The 18,953-nt window shown below is 39.3% G+C and overlaps 1 protein-coding gene across 2 annotated transcripts in view; it reads left to right on the forward strand.

The window, feature by feature from the left end:
- The window catches only part of LOC122753087, a 41,064-nt gene that overhangs the window by 10,887 nt on the left and 11,224 nt on the right, over window positions 1-18,953 (forward strand). For both annotated transcript variants that reach the window (XM_044000189.1, XM_044000188.1), the window contains exons 2-3: window positions 11,495-11,666; window positions 16,119-16,433. In XM_044000189.1, the coding sequence (XP_043856124.1) occupies window positions 11,588-11,666; window positions 16,119-16,433 (394 nt within the window). In that variant the 5' untranslated portion in view covers window positions 11,495-11,587. The remainder of the gene's footprint in view (window positions 1-11,494; window positions 11,667-16,118; window positions 16,434-18,953) is intronic.

An 18,953-nucleotide genomic window follows, 5' to 3' on the forward strand; every position in this document is an offset into this window, starting at 1 on the left:
AGTTGGTCAGGGAAGGGCAGCTTATGAAGGGCTTTGAATGCCAAACAGAGAATTTTATATTTGATCATGGAAATGATTAGGAGTCACCAGAGTGACATAGTCTGACCTGTGCTTTAGGTAGATCGATTTGACAGTTGAGTGGAGGACAGAGTGGAGTGGGGAGAGATTTCAAGCAGGGAGATCCGCCAACAGGATATTGCAATAGCCCAGATTGTGGGTGATAAGGGCCCACAAGAGGGTGGTGGCCGCATTAGTGGAGAGAAGAAGGTGTGTTGGACAGATGTTGCAAAGGAAACTGATAAGACTTGGCAGCTGACTGGATGTAGGGGCTGAGAGAAAGTAAAAAGTCAAGAATGGCATCTTGGTTTCAAGCCTGGGTAACTGAGAAGATGATGTTGCTTGAGAGTAACAGGGAAGTTAGAAAAGGTAATCTTTTGAAGATCCATAACAATGATCACACACACACACACACACACACACACATACACACACAGAATCACTCAATGACATTGGCTCAGTACTTAATGCTATTAATTCTGCCTGCATCCAAAGATAGAGTATAAGTTGGCCTGGTGACATGCTTTATTCTTATCTCCCCACTAATCTTGGGTTTCAACTATCTATTAGTCATATTTGTACTCTCTTTGATAATCCAAATATTAATCCCATGGCAGAAAGAATTGCTCAAATGGATCTGTGGTCTTGCTGATTTGGGAGTTCTTTTTTTTTTTTTTTTTTTTTTTTTTTTTAGTGAGGCAATTGGGGTTAAGTGACTTGCCCAGGGTCACACAGCTAGTAAGTGTGTGTTAAGTGTCTGAGGCCGGATTTGAACTCAGGTACTCCTGACTCCAGGGCCGGTGCTCTTATCCACTGCGCCACCTAGCTGCCCCGGGAGTTCTTTTTAATGGTTGAGATAGGGACCCATCCATGCCTGTTCTTCCTGTGTGACTTTTGTCTATACCCTGTTACAAATTCTCCACAGTGGGGTCCACCCAACATACCAAGAGGGTTGAGAGGGTACCAGTGGAGACTTCAAACATGTGACCAACTAACCATCTCTTCCTATTGTTATGTTTGAAGATTAAGGTAAACTGAGGCAATAAAGTTATGAGCATGTTCATTTCATTGGTGAGATCAGTTGTTGTTCTATTCAACAACAACAAAACAATGGATCTTGGACCCATAAGCAAGCCAAGATCAAAAGCTAAGACTTGTTAGCCTTCATATAGTTTTTGGGAGCAAAGAACAGAAAGCATCACTGATGGAAAACAATGTGATCGGTTACAAAGTCAGAAGTAGCATAGATGGCAAAAACAATATGATTGGCTGAACATTAGAGTCAATCCACTCATTAGTTGAACAGAGATAATAGACTTCTTGGTGCTTACCTGCATTCTATAAAGATTGTTAGTAGGATAACAGATTTCCCTTAATTGGACATGGATATGCAAGTCTGTATAGAGAGAACTGTTTTCTTTCTATTAAAGTGATTTATAGTGAAACTTACTTTTTAAACTTAGCTCCAAGAGGAAAACTGAATTTCTGGAGTCACGAACTTCTGAACTTAACTCAGACAAAGCGTGGCTCAGGCAGTTACAGAACAGAATCAAATATAAAATAGAAAGTCAATAATTGATTTTCTCACTTTCATCCATTGCTATTATGACTTCTTTTACCCCTCCTTTTTATTTGCAGTTTTTCACAGTTCAATGTTCATGATCACTACATGTCTCTCTGTTATCTTCTGAATATTAATTTTTAATTCTTTAGAAACAGTTGCATTTTTGTGTCTCAGCACAGTATAGCAATATCCATTGAAATAATTGTAAAAAAATTATATTATTTAAAAAATATAGTTGTAAATATTTATTTAGAAATATATGGTAAATACAAAGTAGTTTTAAGGAGAGGGAGAGCTTTAACACCTTGGGGGAAGGGACTGAGAAAGGCTTCTTCTAAGCAGTAGCTAAGACTCAAAATACGCTAGGGTGAGGCATAGGTGAGGAGAGACTGCATTCAGAAGCAAAAGGACACCATTGTAAAGGCAGGAAATGTAATGTCAAGTATAGGAGACAGCCAGCAGGCTAGTTCATATGGGATATACAGAGTGTGAAAAGGAGGAATGTAAAATCAGTCTAGAAAAGTCCCTGGAGCCAGATAGTCCATCCAAACCCAAAGGGACTTTTGTATCATATGCCATTTAGAACTGCAAATGATGCAGTCCATGGGTCTTCTATACATCACAAGTGTTTCTTTTGTGTTCCCTAGAGACCCTAAATGTAAATGAGCCAAAATTACAAAGATGAAATTAAGAAGAGATCACCATAATCTTCTGCATTTGTGCCATTGAACCTGTGACTTGAAGTATATTATCTGGGGAGACATTTGGGTAATATTGAAAGGGTTCTCTTCCTACTTATCAGACAATTCCTCCTCAGTCTCCTTTGCTGGATTCTCTTCCAGATCATGCTCACTAACTGTGGGTGTCCCGAAGAGTTCTGCCCCAGATCCTCTTTTCTTCTTCAATGCTATTTCATTTGATGGTCTCATTAGCTCTCATGGATTCAATTATCATCCCTATGCTCTGGTGACTTCAGTTTTGCATCTCCAACTGCTAGTTGGACCTATTAAACTGGATATCTCCAAGACATCTTAATCTCAACATGTTCAAATCTGACTCATTATCTCCATTCCTACTTCACCCTATAACTAGATAGCTCAGAAGATAAAATACTAGGCCTGGAGTCAGAAAGACCTGAGTTCAAATCTCTCTGTCTCTCTCTCTCTGTCTCTGTTTCTCTCTCTGTCTCTGTCTCTCTCTGTATGTGTATGTGTCTCTGGTCTCTCTTTCTCTCTCTCTCTCTCATCGTATACCTACTCTCTACTCCTTTCATTCCTTCCTTCTGTTCTTTCTCAGAGCAGAGAATCTGAGGACTGGGGTTTGAATTTCACCTCTGCCACCTGTGTGACTTTGAACAAATCACTTTAATGCATCCGTTCCTCAGTTTGTTCATATATAAAATGAAAGATTGAGACTAAAGAACATCTAAGGTCCCTTTCAGCTTTTAAATCTGTGATCTTATCTCTTAAATTCTCATTTTCCTCCGTCTCTACTTCAGGCTTACCAGTGGCATCTGTCTATACTTCTTAGCCAGAGAGCTGAGAACAGTGTAGATACTGACCTTCATGGGACAATTTCATAAGTGTAGGGCACTCCCAAGAAGTAAACAGTCATGGGGAAACCCCTTCTGCAAATGCACATCAGGAACTGTTCTTTGGCTTGTAGTCTCAGCAAGTAATATGTCAGAGGAAGGAGCTAAACCCAAGTTTTCCTCACAAAAAGGCCAGCTCATAATCCAGCTACCCCCAAGCTGCCTCTCAATGTTAATTTAAGTCAATAGTCAACATTCCTGAAGTCTGCATGATTTTATTAGTAAACTCATTTTCCACTTTCCCATTGGCAACCAGGTACATTTGTGGCTATGTGTAGTAGAGAGGGGAAAAAGGCACTAGAGGCTTGATGACCAAGTTTATATCTAGAAAAAGGAGAAAAATATTCATAAAAGTGTTTGTGACTCTACTCCAGAAAGTGCTAAAGTAACCTTTCCGGTGTGCCATAGGGAATTGAAAAAATGGAAAAGTGGATAAGTTTCTGGGCAAATAGCATGCTGGTCACTACCTCCCTCTTGATGGATCAAATCTATCCCTCTGCCGGTGCTGGGCTCCAGAGTATCCTGACCAGCCCAGGGATGGAGTTTGAGCTTGGACCACGGCCAGGGAGTCACCTAGAGGAATATGCTTTTTTTTTTTTTTTTTTTTTTTTAGTGAGGCAATTGGGGTTAAGTGACTTGCCCAGGGTCACACAGCTAGTTAAGTGTCTGAGGCCGGATTTGAACTCAGGTACTCCTGACTCCAGGGCCGGTGCTCTATCCACTGTGCCATCTAGCTGCCCCCGAGGAATATGCTTTTCATGGGGAGCAGTTCAACCTTTGAGCTGAAAGGGAGATTCCAGATTGTAAATAGATTAAAGATGGCTTTCCCATTTGTACCTCGATGTTCTGCTGACGTCACCAACTCTTGACTTGTCTGATGTTGCCTCTCCTCTCCCCTGTATTTTATGGGTTATTTCTTGGTTACTGTGTTAGCAAAAGTGCACATTATCAGAATTAATGTTTTATTATAAAGAATTCTATGCAGATATGTGTATTTTCAGCAGTCTCTAGCAGAAGATTGAAGTTTTGGGTAATGGAAGAACCTAACCCCCTATCTCCTGTAGGTTCAGTGTACCAACATTCCCATTTTTTACTTTTGCACTGTTTTCTAGGAACATTATCCCCATATTCCAAAGAAAACATGAACTTTCTGAAGACAGTACCTCAATCCAATGGTGTGACTCTAATTATAGAAATTTCAAACACCTTTGGAGAGATGAGCAAGAAATGCTTAAGGACAGAGGCTTTCAGTCCCATATTTCCAGAAGGATTACTGACTTTTTGAATAGAGAGCCAGAGGGGCAGAAACATCGCAGGAGTTCAAAAGATCAAATAAAAAGGGAGTCAGGGATTAAATTTACTAATCCCCAGATAGTTCAGAGGGTTCACTGCAATTTAACAAACAGTCCATTCTAGCTTGCCAACCTCATTTTGGAAGCTAACTCTGTTATCTCTTGTTTCCTGGTTCCAAATGGCTACTCATGAAGTGAATAACTGTTCTTGAGTGCCAAAAGTAGGCAGGTTGTTAATTCCTCCTTGCCTGAAGATAGCTTTCTGGATGTGATAAAGATAGTTTCTTGAGAGCACTACAACACAAACCCAAATTTTTCCTGATAGGGGACATCTGCATAAGTTTGTAGGCAGAAGGGAAGGTTCAACCAATAGAGAGGATGAAGATAAAACTGTAGAGAGGAGATAACTGAAAGATACAGGTTCCAGAGCAGGAGAGTAATGAGGAGCTAGTGATGGAGAGCACAGGTGAGAAAGTTTAGCTAAGGCAGCTAGGTGGCTTAGTGGCTACAGCTCTAGGCCTGGAGTCAGGAAAACCTGAGTTCAAATCCTGCCTCAGACATTTACTAGCTGTGTAACCCTGGGCAAGTTGATAGAGCACCAGGTTTTGAGTCAGGAATACCCATATTTCTGAGTTCAAATCTAATCTCAGACATTTACTAGCTTGGTGGCTCTGAGCAAGTTGCTTTACCCTTTTTGCCTGTTTCCAAGATGAGCTGGAGAAGGAAATGGCACACCACTCCAGTAACTTTGCCAAGAAAACCCCAAATGCAGTCAGGAAGAGTCAGACATGACTGAACAATACCATACCATAAGCCTGGACGAGTCACTTAACTTTTGTCTGCCTCATTTTTTAATCTGTAAATTGGGATAGTAACCCAAAGAGATCAAAGAAAAGAATCAATTTCTACCAAAAAAAATATAGGGAACAGCTAGATGGTGCAGTGGATAAAGCACCAGCCCTGGATTCAGGAGGACCTGAGTTCAAATCCAGACTCAGACACTTGACACTAGCTGTGTGACCCTGGGCAAGTCACTTAACCTCCATTGCCCCACCAAAAAAAATATAGTTGCTCCTGTTGTGGTGGCAAAGAATTGGAAACTGAGGGGGTACCCATCAAATGGGTAATGGCTGAATACTGGATCATAGAGTGATAGCGTAAGTAGACTAGAAAGGTAATAGGGTGCCACATGAAGAGCTTTGAATGCCAGAGGATTTTGGATTTGAGCTTGGAGATAACAGGGAGCTGCTAAAATTTATTAAAACAGGAGACAGCACGGTCAAACCTATGCTTTATGAAGATCAGTGTTATAGTGGAGTAGAAGATAGAGTGGGAAGACACTGGGAGCAAAGACCCCCAACAAGCAGGTGATTGTCCAGGCAAGAGGTGAGAGCCTGGGCTGCCTCAGGAGGTGGTGGGTTTTTAAATCCCTTTTGGAAGTATTAGAGCAAAGATTGGAGAACCATTTATTGGATCTGTTATAGAAGAGTTTGTCTTTAATGTCTGGGATGGACTAACATTCTGTGATCTCTGAAGTACTTTTCAGCCCTAAAAATCTCAAATTCTAGAATTCTAAAGTTGTGCAGAGGGATGACTCTGGGTAGCCTTGAAATTTCATACCCATGCTGAGCCCACATATACATTGTGCTATACAATTAAGAAACATTTTCAAGGGTAAATATTTCACTTGATATTCACAAACAACCCTATGATGCAAGTAGGACAAGTATGTTCATCTCCATTTTACAAATGAGGAATCTGCAAATCAGAGAAATCAAATGATATGTTAACTACCCAACAGGGTAGTTGAGGTAGAGCCAGGAATCAACCCCAGATTTCCTAATTTCAAGGCCTGTTAGTGTTGTTGTTTTTTCTAGACAAAATGGCAAAGGTTTCAAAGGTCAGTAAGCCTTGAGATGGCATATTAATCTCTTTCAGAAAATGGCCTCTTCTTCTTCTTCTTCTTCTTCTTCTTCTTCTTCTTCTTCTTCTTCTTCTTCTTCTTCTCCTCCTCCTCCTCCTCCTCCTCCTCATCTTCCTCCTCCTCTTCCTCCTCCTCTTCCTCCTCCTTCTTCTTCTTCTTTTCTTCTTCTTCTTCTTCTTCTTCTTCTTCTTCTTCTTCTTCTTCTTCTTCTTCTTCTCCTTCTCCTCCTCCTCCTCCTTCTCCTCCTTCCTCTTTCTCTCTCTTTTTTTTTGCCCCAAGAGGGATTCTTATCTGTGTCTGATACTTACTACCCACTTGGGACTGGCAGCCAGCATGAGGATGTTTTGGAAAAGAGCTGAGCAAGCCAGATCTCTTGGAAGAATGACATCATAGATCTCAGCCTCTTCTAAAGCCTGATAAGAAGTCCCTTTGTCAATGTTTCACTTTCCTTTCTACCTAGGTAGCTGCAAAACAGCTTCACACTCCTCCACATTCACACACGTTAACACAGATACAACCCAACCCACTCCTTTCAAAGTCCTTTTTTCTATTTTGATATAACAACTGTGAGATTAAAATTGGATATTAGATCATAAATCTACCCTACTTAACCTTTCCCTTAATTTATCTCCCAGACTAGTAAATGGAAGAAGCTTCTGGTTTTCTAGATAGACCTTTTATTGTATGGTAGTCACAAGGTGATGTTGATTAGAAGGATAGGAAAGTAAAAAAATATATATATATATATAAATATGACATGATATGTAGGATATTTCTTTCTGTCATTGCTCTCCCTCTCCACTAGCAAGATCACTGAGTCACAGTGTATAATATGAATTTTAGTGACTTTTCTTTCATAATTGCAAACTTTGTTTTATATTGCTCAAATCAATTAACAACTCCACCAACAATATATTGTTGTGACTTGTTTAGTTGTTTTCAGTTGTGTCCAATTCTTTGTGACCCCATTTGGAGTTTTCTTGGCAAAGATACCGGAATTATTTGCTTTTGCTTCTTTAGCTTATTTTATGGATGAGAAAACTGAGGCAAATAGGGTTAAGTGACTTGCACAAGGGCACACAGCTAGTAAGTGTCCTGATTTTAACTCAGGAAGACGAATCTTCCTGACTCTAGGCCTCACACTCTACCCACTGTGCCACCTAACTACCCCATTAGTTTCTTTTTTTAAAAAAACATTTTGAAAATTTCATAGATGTAAGAATTTTATTGGAATAGAATTGAATCTATAAATACATTTAGGTGCTATGGTCATTTTAATTGTTTGAGTGGGACCTAACCATGAACATCATTGATCTCTACAATTATTTAAATTTCTATAAAGTGCATTTTGTGCATTTTATAGGTTTTTAACATTGAATTTCTATTTCTATCATTTCCTTCTGTTTTTTTTAAGGTATTATATACAAATGCTGCTGGTTTCTGTGGATTTATTTTGTATCCTGTTACTTCACTGATGCCATTATTATCTAAATTAGTTTCTTCACTGATTTGCTGTGATTTTCTAAGTAAATCAGTAAATCATCTGCAAATAGAGAAAATTTTATTTCCTTTTTACAGATATTTATACTGTGAGAAAATAATGTGTTTTGGAATGCCCAAAGGCCCCAGCTCAGGGGATTGATTATAGTTAGATTGATTAAATTGACTGACTTAGCTGATTAACTCACTTAAAGTTAATTCAATTAAAACCAGCCTGCCTGGCTCTCAAGAGTGTGTGTTCTCAGAGGGTGTGAACTCTGAACTCAACCCAGGACCACCCTCAAGTTCAGTGAATCAATGGATTTGGGTGATGCTAGCCAATTAGCTTGAAGCAGTGTGTAAGGACTGTTCTCCTCTGGATTCAAAGAAAGCTTCCACTCTCAGTTTGGCTCTTGAACAGGCTCATGGTGGAGGACTTGAAGGAAGAATCAGGTCAGGCTGCAGCTCTAAGCTAGATAGGACTTTTCTTAACTTTTCTTAACTTTCTGACCCAGGTGTCCTCATTTTACTAATATTTGGTATGCTTTAATAAATGCTCAATGCCCCCAAACTGGTGCTAAAGCTTCTAATTTATAAGTAACAAATATATTTAGAAACCCCAGCTAATTTCCCCCAAACTTGGAACAGAAATAAGGCAACCACACATTTAGTTTAACTTGTCACAATACTTTAATTTTCCATCTTGCCATTGTTGAATCTAACATTTCTAGAATTATGTCAAATAGTTGAGAAAAGGGATGCCATTGCTTTACTCCTGTGCTTACTGAACATGTTTCCAGTGTTTTGATACTGCTGATAATGCTAGCTTTTGATATTATAATTTTTTATTAAAGAAGGCCCCTCAATATATTTGATTTTTAGAATTATTAATATAATCAAGTATTCTGTTTTGTCTTAGGTGTTTTTTCCCCATGTAGCCTAACAGTACTGTTTTGCTTATATTATTATGTTTGCTATTTTTTCCAGTCATCCTTCTATCCCCAGTATAAATTAGATGTGGTTTTAGTGAATAATTATATATGTATGCATGTATAGATAAATGCATGCATATGTATATATATATATTGATGTTGTCTGCTAATATTCTATATTACATTTTTGCATCAATATTCATGAGCAAATTGGGCTATAGTATATATGCATGTGTATACATACACCTGTTTCTATGTATGCATACACAGTATATATATATATATATATAACATGCTAATAATATACATGCATACACATATAGTCTCTGCTTTATTCCTTCATGTTTTGATCATCAGGACAGTATTTATCTCAAAAGATGTGTTTGTTTAGAATTCTTTCTTTCTCAGTTATTGAAAAGAGGTTTAATTAATCTGATAGAAGTTGTTCATTGAATATTTGATAAAAATTGATTTACAAGTCCTTCTTGGTGAGGGAATTATCATGGCATGATCAATACAGAACAAGCCTTGGAGTCACTAAGAGTTAATAGGAGAAGTCCTACCTCAGATCCAAGCTGATACACACACACACACACACACACACACACACACACACACACACACACACACACACACTAACCTATTAACTCCCAAGGGAATTCCCTACCATTTAAGTTTAAGAAAAGTAGCTAGTCTGCATAAATAGAGGGAGTTTCCTCACCAGGAGTTCCTTCCAACAATGGAATCATGGCTATAAAACCTGCTTCCCCATCTCCAAACAAAAACAAAGCCTGAGTGGCCTTGGGTAAATCATAAACCTATTTTTTTCACTTATAAAATAAGGGAACTAACCCTTCCAGTTTTACCCTCCAGCTCTATTTTTTGCTAATTCTAGCACATTCCTGTAGATAAAGATTCTTCTTATGTATTTTGTTTCTCCCTCACCCACATTTTCTTTCCTAGGATGTAAGTATGTTCCCCTAAAATCAATTACTCTGAAAGAAGCATTGCATATTACTTTTGGTTTTTTTTTTGGTGAGGCAATTGGGGTTAAGTGACTTACCCAGAGTCACACAGCTAGTAAGTGTCAAGTGTCTGAGGCTGGATTTGAACTCAGGTCCTCCTGAATCCAGGGCCAGTGCTCTATCCACTGTGCCACCTAGCTGCCTCTGCATATTACTTTCATCAAAGGAAAGAAAAGAAAGTTCCTAGTCTTCTCTGACTTTTAACTGAAAATAAGTTTTACTTATGTAACCTGAATTCTCAGGATTGAAGTCCTAAACAGATAAACCAGGCCCAATCTTGGGAACTCTCAAAAACGATGCATCTCTATAGTATGTGTATTGCTACCACCCAGATAGCTTCACTTTCTTTCTGGAAACGTAGAAATTTAGCTCACTTGTAGCTCTCCTCTGTTCAGGGGTTTGTCTTATTCCTCTCAGTAAGCTTTGCTGCTCTCCAATTACACCTGAGTTTTAAGCCCATCATTTTATGTCTGAATTATTTTACTATCAGTTCCTGTGCCTCAGACACAGAGCATTGTGGGAAAATGAATCCTTTCAAATTGAGTTTTCTTGTTGTTCAGTTGTTTTTCAGTTGTGTCCTACTCTTCATGACCACTTTTGGGGATTTTCTTAGCAAAGCTATTGGAATCGTTTGTCATTTCTTTCTCCAGTTTATTTCCTCAGATGAAACTGGGGCAGAGTTAAGTGACTTGCCCAGGGTCACTCAGCTAGGAAGTATCTGAGGTCAGATTTGAACTCAGGAAGATGAGTCTTCTTGACTCCTCATCCAACACTCTCCACTGTGGCACCACCTAGGTGCCCTACTTGTATATCCTTACTGTGCCTTTTTTTTTTTGCCCTTTTCACTTGTATTCCTACCTTAGGTTGGAGTTTCTTAGGGATAAAAGTTAAATTAAGCTACTTTATCTTGAACCCTCAAGGGTTCTCAAAAACACAGGGTTCTTGCACTAACATTCCCACCCTGATCCTCTTATGGGCCAATGAGTCCTAAATCTCAGACCATGGGTGTAGCCTTACTGGCTTCACCTTAGTAAGCAAAGCTTAAGGTCCTTCCCAGGCTTTAGGGTGGGGGCACCAGTTGCCTCACTGGTGATTAGTTGAGATAGGTTTTTCTTTCCAGGTTCCTCCAGGAGAAGTAGTTCAACCTAATTAAGAGCCAGCAAGATATGCAAAACTTCCCTCAAGCAATTCCATGTCACAATCAAGAAAGTCAACTTATCTGTCATATGGTCTGAGGTGCCAAACTATTGTCAATAGGGTGACTACCCTGCAGTTGGTCTGGCATTAGGAAGGAGCTGATCTATTTGGCCTTTGGACTTAATTCCCCTTGAATTAAACTCTAGGTGTCAGTTTCCTTACCTGTAAAATGAGGATGGGGAACCAATGGGAATGGATAGTGGGAAGCAGGCAGAGGACAAGTCCCAATCCTGGGCCTCCCTTTCCTCACCTATAAAATGTCCACAACAATCTGTAAGTTTCTTTCCAGCTCTGGATCCTCTCATCCTGTGGCCAATGGAAGGTGAGAGGGTGGTACATCTCCTAAGGCAAGATTGATCACTTCTCACAGTAGATAATGGGGACAAACAAAGTCCTTTGTAAGAACCTTTGTCCCATTGGCTTTTTTCTCCAGGGAGTGTCTGGAGAACAGATGACAAAGAGGACCGAGACTCCTGAGTCCTGATTCTCCAACATCACCACCTGCTGGTGCAGCTGATCTGACTTGATGGCTTCTGGTTTATTCTTGAGAAAAACTGTGGTCCTTTGGTTCTTCTTCAACCTTTTTAGTGTTATAATCAATTCAGGTGAGTATCTTTGTTCTCCTCCATCTTCTCAGCATAATAACATCTGAGGAAAAGAATAATGGGAGAGAATAAAGAGTTTGACTTAGAGCTAGAAGAATACTTAAAAATCATCTGGTTGAATCTGTTCATTTTACAGATAAGGAAACTGAGACCTAGCAAGGTATAGTGATTTGTCCAAGGTCATACAGGTTGTAAGGAAAAGAAATGAGATTCAAACCTGGTTCTTTCTACTTTCAGCTCAGTGTTCTGTTCATTATACCATGTAAAGGAAGCCTTCTTCATCCTATCTGAAATATACAGAAATAGGGATAGAACATATTCAATTTTGGATTGAGTTCATATTGTTATTTCTCCAGGAGAATATAGTGTATTGGAAACTTTCTAGACTGTTAGAAGACCCAGGTTCAGTGCCTTGTGTTTAAATGTTTGTTGAAATTGATTAAATTGAATTTGTTTTCTGTCACTGTGTGACTTTGGGTAAGTCACCTCACTCTCTATGCCTCATTTTCCCCATCTGTAAAAGGAAGATAATTTATTATAAGATTCCTTTCCATCTCTGACATTCTATAGTTCTCTGATTCTGTAATGAGTTTTCTTCTCTCTTGTTCCCACCTCTCCTATACTATTCTCCTCTATTCATATCTCTTTGTGACATACATTTTCTCATGATTAGTCCCATCACTAGGTCTTACTTTCTTTGCCAGAGCTCTGTCATGCTAAAACAACTTAGACTCAGGACCCTGGACAGAGCCTCCTCTTCTGATATATGCAGTTCCCTTTCTGGGAGTTTATACTAGTGGGATAGCCAACTCAATGTGAAATCAAATAGAAACCAAGGCAAACACCAAAATATGAAGAAAAAAAAATAAGGCGGTATATGAGGGAGACAGGGGGTTCTGGGAGAAAAAGAAATAGGTGTTTGCAGATCAGAGAGAGGAAAGATGTTTTCCAGTGGAGCCTAGAGTTTGTAGTGATAGCTTTTTGTAGTTCTGCTTATGAAATTTTGGGCTGGGCTAGGTGTTCAATTAGCATGTTTAGTGGAGCTACAACAGGCCAGTGGATGAAATCACAGGCCTGGACTACCCCACGCCCACCTACCCCATGGGTCAATTAGCTTTTGAGCAGTAGAATGTAGGCTTTTTGAGAACAGATACTATTTCCTTTTTTGTTTGTTTTTTGTATCCCCAACAAACACTAGGCACTGAATGAAATTTGTTAAATTGAGTTGAATCACATAATTTTGTCTTTGGAAGGGACCTCAGTAGCCATCTCAGTCTAGCCTATATGTGACATAGTCCTACCATGATGAGCCGGACAAGGGGCCATGCAACCTCTGCATGAATAGCTCCAATGAGGTGAAACCTGACCCCTGCCAAAGCAAGCTTATTATGTTTTTATACAATTCTAATTGATAGAAAGTTTTTCCTGACATTAAGAATACAAGTAGTTACTCTGGTTACTAATTATTAGTTACATTGAAGCTTCTATGCAATTGTCCAGGTTCTGCCTTCCAGAACCAAATGGAAGAAATCTAATCCCTTTTACATATGGCAGTCCTTCAAATACATCTTTGTTAGCATACAGAGAAAGCCAAAGACTGAACTTTCAGTTTACATAGAAATTTATACTAACTGACATGATCATTTAAAGTATTTTTGTTCTGTTCTACATTGTTGCTTTGGAAATAAAAACTTAATTTTAAAAATTATACAAAGTCTATCCAAAATAAATAAGCATATTCAATAAGGAGAAAGATATTATTATTAGAGAATATTAGAAAGGGGACCACTTGACAACCAGTACCCTGTCTCCACTATTCCTTTTTCCATGTCTAAGCCTTTTGGCAGAGTTCCATAATGTGCATCATATAGATGAGGAAAATGAGGAAACTGAGGTCCAGATAAAAGAAAGTGATGTGCCCAAAGACACATGGGTAGTTTTTTTCCATTATCTAAATTTCCTTCTCTATCATGCCTGTCTGCCCCCAAGAGAACCATCTTCTATAACAAAGAATTAAAAGAACAAAAGAAAGAAGACCAAAAAAATTTAGCCAAGTTAATAGAAATATGGGGGTGGGGGGAAATCTCACATTATAAATAATGACCCATGGACCTGCAAAGGAATGAGGATAGATTAGGTGCCTATCAATTGGAGAATGGCTGAAAATTTCGTGGTATATCATTGTGATGGAATACTATTGTGCTATAAGGAATGATGAGCTAAGTGTTCTCAGAAAAACCTGGAAAGACTTACATAAACTGGTGCAAAACGAAATGAGTAGAACCAGGAGAATATTGTACACAGTAACAGCAATATTGTACGATGAACAACTGTGAATGACTTAGCTATTCTCATCAGTACAATGATCTAAAACTACTCTGATGGATTTAGGATGAAAAATGCTATCCATACACAGAGAAAGAACTCATGGAGTCTGAATACAGATCAAAGTATCCTTTCTTTGCTTTATTGTTCTTGGGTTTTTATTTTGCTGTTTTCTTTTACAACATTACTAGTATGAAATATGTTTTTCATGAATATACATGTATAACTATGCCAAATTGCTTGCCTTCTCAATGAGGGAAGTGGGAAGAGAAGGATAGAATTCACAACTCAATTTTTTTTTCGGGGTAATGGGGGTTAAGTGACTTGCTCAGGGTCACACAGCTAGTAAGTGTCAAGTGTCCGAGGCCGGATTTGAACCCGGGTACTCCAGAATCCAAGGCCGGTGCTTTATCCACTGCGCCACCTAGCTGCCCCGCAACTCAATTTTTAAAATGAATGCTGAAAATTGTTTTTATATGTAACTAGGGAAAAATAAAATGCTAAATTTATAAAAGGGGTGATAAATACTCTTGGTGCTTGAAGTTATCTCTCATTTTTACCTTGGGGCAGATAGATGTTACAGTGGATGGAGCACTGGCCCTGAAGTTGACCTGAGTTCAAATCTCACCTCAGAACTTACTAGCTATGTGACTATGGGCAAGTCACTTAACCCCAAGTGCCTTTAAAAAAAACACCACATTTTGGACTTGAGAAAGTTCTTATGAGTTACAAGTCCAAGATGTTTTTTAAAAGCTAGGTGGCACAGTGGATAGAGCACTGGCCTTGGAGTCAGGAGGACCTGAGTTCAAATCCGGCCTCAGACACTTAACACTTACTAGCTGTGTGACCCTGGGCAAGTCACTTAACCCCAATTGCCTCACCAAAAAAAAACAAAAACCAAAACAAACAAACAAACAAAAGGCACTTGGGGTTAAGTGGGTGGAGGGAAACACAGTTAGCAATAGTAACTATGAAAAAAAATGTGAAGCAGAGACAAGCATTGTAAGATGATGATGATCGATTGATTGATGGATGGATTGATGATAACTGGATGAAGATGAGGATTGATTGATGAGGACTGATTGATGATGGTGATGATAAAACTTATGGTACTTACTTTGCTGGGCTACTATGAAGAAAATTCTTTGTCAGATATAAGGTACTATATAAATGTTATCTATTACTGTTGTTGCAATAATCTACCTCATGGGTGTGTTGTAAGGAAATCTCTCTTTAAAGTACTATATAAATGTAGTTTACTATATAAAAAAAAGATGAGCAGGATACTATCGGAAAAGCCTGGAAAGAACTACATGAACTGATACAAAGTGATATGTACTGTATACAAAATAATAGCAATATTGTCAATGAGCAATGAGTATTTCTGTAGCTGTACCTTGTTGAATATGGTCACAGTCTAGACTTGGAGTTCCCACCTTGTAGTAGAACAGCTGGAGACACTTAGGCTGATGATGGGTATGCTGTGTCACCAATACATAGCAGAATCTCTGGGCCCTGATGTTTGGAGAACAATCCATCAATTCCTCTGGTCCTTTGTTCTGGCAAAGGACCATGACATCAGGGTAATGTCATTACTTGCAATGAATTGAATTTAAATGAGGGAGGACAATGCAAAGTCACCAACCTCACTCTCTCCTCCAGAGCCATCTGGGATGACTGGAGATGACCCCAGATGTTTAAGGCAATTGGGGTTAAGTGACTTGCCCAGGGTCACACAGCTAGTAAGTGTCAAGTGTCTGAGGTCATATTTGAACTTAGGTTCTCCTTACTCCAGGGCCAGTTCATTAAGGAGCTTCTAAGATGTTCCTGTTTGTCAGTAACTAAGAATATTTCAAGGCTAATTCAAGGTCAACTCCATGAAGCCTTTGCCAGATGCCCCAAACCCAAAATTCAATGATCTTTCTGCCCTTTGAGCTTTGAGTACATGATATCTGTGCCAATCATCCATTTGACCCTGAGCTTATGTGTTCTTATTACACAGCAAATCCTAAAGGGAAGAGGTGGTAAGAGCCTTATGTTTCTTGATATCTCTAGCCCTTGTCTCATTGTGTTGATGATGATGGTGGTGGTGATGATATGATTCTGGAATTTGTTCATTTACTGCAGAATTTGCAACGTTCAAGTGCCAGGAAAATGTATCTGTTTGCCAAAATGACCGGGTTGAGATCATCTGCAATACCACTAAGAAATTTGATGATATAACATTGATGTGTTCTAAGGACAAGAAAGACACTGGAAAACAACTCTTCTACATGAACACAGTAGGAGATTCTCCCTTTCAGGATGGAATGAAACTTGTGTTTGGGGAGCAAGTAGCCAAGTTGGTGATTCAGAATGCCCAAATTTCCCATGATGGATTTTACCGATGGATTCTTACAGGAGAAGGGTCCCAAATTAAATTCACTCACCTGCATGTTTCAGGTAAGGAAAAGTCAGGAATGGGAAGGTTTTTATATATAAAGTTAGGGAACATTATAAGATCTTCTTTATGTTGGAAGTTCAACTGTTCAATCCAACAAGCATTTATTAAGCACCTATTATATGTATATAGTAGGCATAATGTGAGTTTAGATGTGACAGATCCCTGACCTCCTAGAGCTTACATGTCATTATTATATACTGCAATACAGATAAGTATAGTACTGGTGATTTTTTGAGAGATCTGGACCTGTGATTTCTTTGCTATAAAAACTCCCCCTTCTGATGGGCAATTCATTTGCAGCTGGTGGTCTTAAAGTTGCCTGAGGATATTGACAGGTTAAATGACTTGCCCATTCTCACACAACTAGTTTGTGATATAGGCAGGAATTGAACCCAAATCTTCCTGATTCCAAGGCCAAGTCTCTATCCTCTATAGCACTTCATCTCTCAAAGATAGGACAGATATAAATGGTTGTCCTGGTTGTGGGAGTGTCTTCTCAGACATCTAACTATTTAAAGCAATAGACAGATATTTACTTCAAGGGGAAAAATTCCCTCCTTGACATACTGAGTCATTTGAAAGCCTCAGATAATCAAGACCTAGACCATGCATTAATCACATAGCTGCATTCTCGATTAGGCCAATATCCCTATAAGGTCTGGGAGTGAGGCATTGGGAATGAATGCCATAAGTGGTTGTGTAACCATCCATCTAACCCCCCCCCCCTTATTTTGGTGTCATTGTTCTCCTGGAATGACACAAGTCCAACCCCTTCAGAAAGCAATGAACAGAACCTTGCAGTTTAGCTGTGACAACCCCACCCCCATCCCTGATGACTAGATTTCTTATAATTAAAGCTGGCTAGTCATTTACACAGTACTTTAAAGTTTGCAAAAGGACTTTATAAACATCTCATTTTATCCTCACAACTCTGGGAGAGAGGTGCTATTATTATCCCCATTTTAAAGATGAGAAAACTGAGACAAAAAAGGGGTTGAGTGACTTGCCCAAGGTTGTATAGCTAGTAAGTGTCTGAAGCTGGACTTGAATTCAGGTTTTCCAGACCCCAGGTCCACCTCTCTATTTATTATGCTACCTAACTGTTTCTGGTATTGCCAAGAAGTCCATCAGCATGCTTGTGGTCAGAGAGTCTTTAGAGGTGCCTTTGAGATTGAAAAAATTTTAACAGTAATGAGATTTGGACAGAAGGACTTTTGACACTGGTGTTCTAAGAGCTGGGCAGCTTTATGTGATTCAGGCTGTCAGTTTGTGATTCTGTACTTGTTCTGCAGCTAGGTGGCACAGTGGATAGAGCACTGAGCTTGGAATCAGGAAGACATCTTCATGAGTTCAAATATGACCTCAAATGCTTGTTATCTGTGTGACTCTGGGCAAGTCACTTAACCCTGCTTGCCTCAGTTTCCTCATTTATAAAATGAGCTGGAGAAGGAAATGGCAGACCACTCTAGTATCTTTGCCAAGAAAACCATAAAATGAGGTCACGAAGACTCAGACACAACTGAAAAATGACTGAACAACTGAACCTCTCCTAAAGGCCATTTCCTCTTTGACTCATATTCCTATCCAGAGTTTATAGCAGGAAATATCTAGATATGTTCATGTCTTAGCTTGCACAAATATAACTACCTGGGCCTCTAATTCCCACATAAGCACTCAAGATAGTAGATATATATTGGATACAGTCTTTATTTTACCATGCAGAAAAGGCAAATGACATAAAGGATTCACAAGAATACATAAACAAATATGGAAAACACTTAAATTACTTACAATAGTCCATAAGTTCTCCTTAGAAGGGAAATGAAGTAGGGGGCAGCTAGGTGATGCAGTGGATAAAGCACTGGCCTTGGATTCAGGAGGACCTGAGTTCAAATCCAGCCTCAGATGCTGGACATTTACTAGTTGTGTGACCCTGGGCAAGTCACTTAACCCTCATTGCCCCACCATTAAAAGAAAGTATAAAATAAAAAAGAAGGGAAGTGAACTTAGGTTTGCCATCAAGGCCGCAGACCAACATTGTAGTAGATCCCTAGCTCTCCCACAGGGTCCCACACAGTCCCTCCTGGATTCATAGTACTCCTTACTATTTGAGCCCCCTTGAAGGTAAACATACTTGGAAGGGTCTGGAAAGGCCTTTCTCTTCCCATCACAAATTGTCCAAATAATTCACTATAAAGTCAAGGGTGATAAACTAGGGGGAAGAGAATAAGGTCCTGACCGGTTGCCCTTCTAGGCATGGCTTTAATCCTTTTGTTGCTGCTTCTCCAGCTGTGTGTGGGGGTGGGGGTAGGTGGAATGTGGGTGAGCCTTTTCTTTATCCAAGATGCATACTACTCAAGAACACCTCTCTTCCCTCTAGAAGATCCCATTCAAAAACTTTGAGATTGGGGTTACCCTTAAGGCAAAACCCAAAGCTGGCACTATCCAAGAAATTTCCCTTCTCTCTTAGAAAAGACCTGGGAAATCAAGATGCCTCACCTTGTGCACAGGAGGTTGTG

This window comes from Dromiciops gliroides, chromosome 4 (genome assembly GCF_019393635.1).
Source record: "Dromiciops gliroides isolate mDroGli1 chromosome 4, mDroGli1.pri, whole genome shotgun sequence".
NCBI lineage: Eukaryota > Metazoa > Chordata > Mammalia > Microbiotheria > Microbiotheriidae > Dromiciops > Dromiciops gliroides.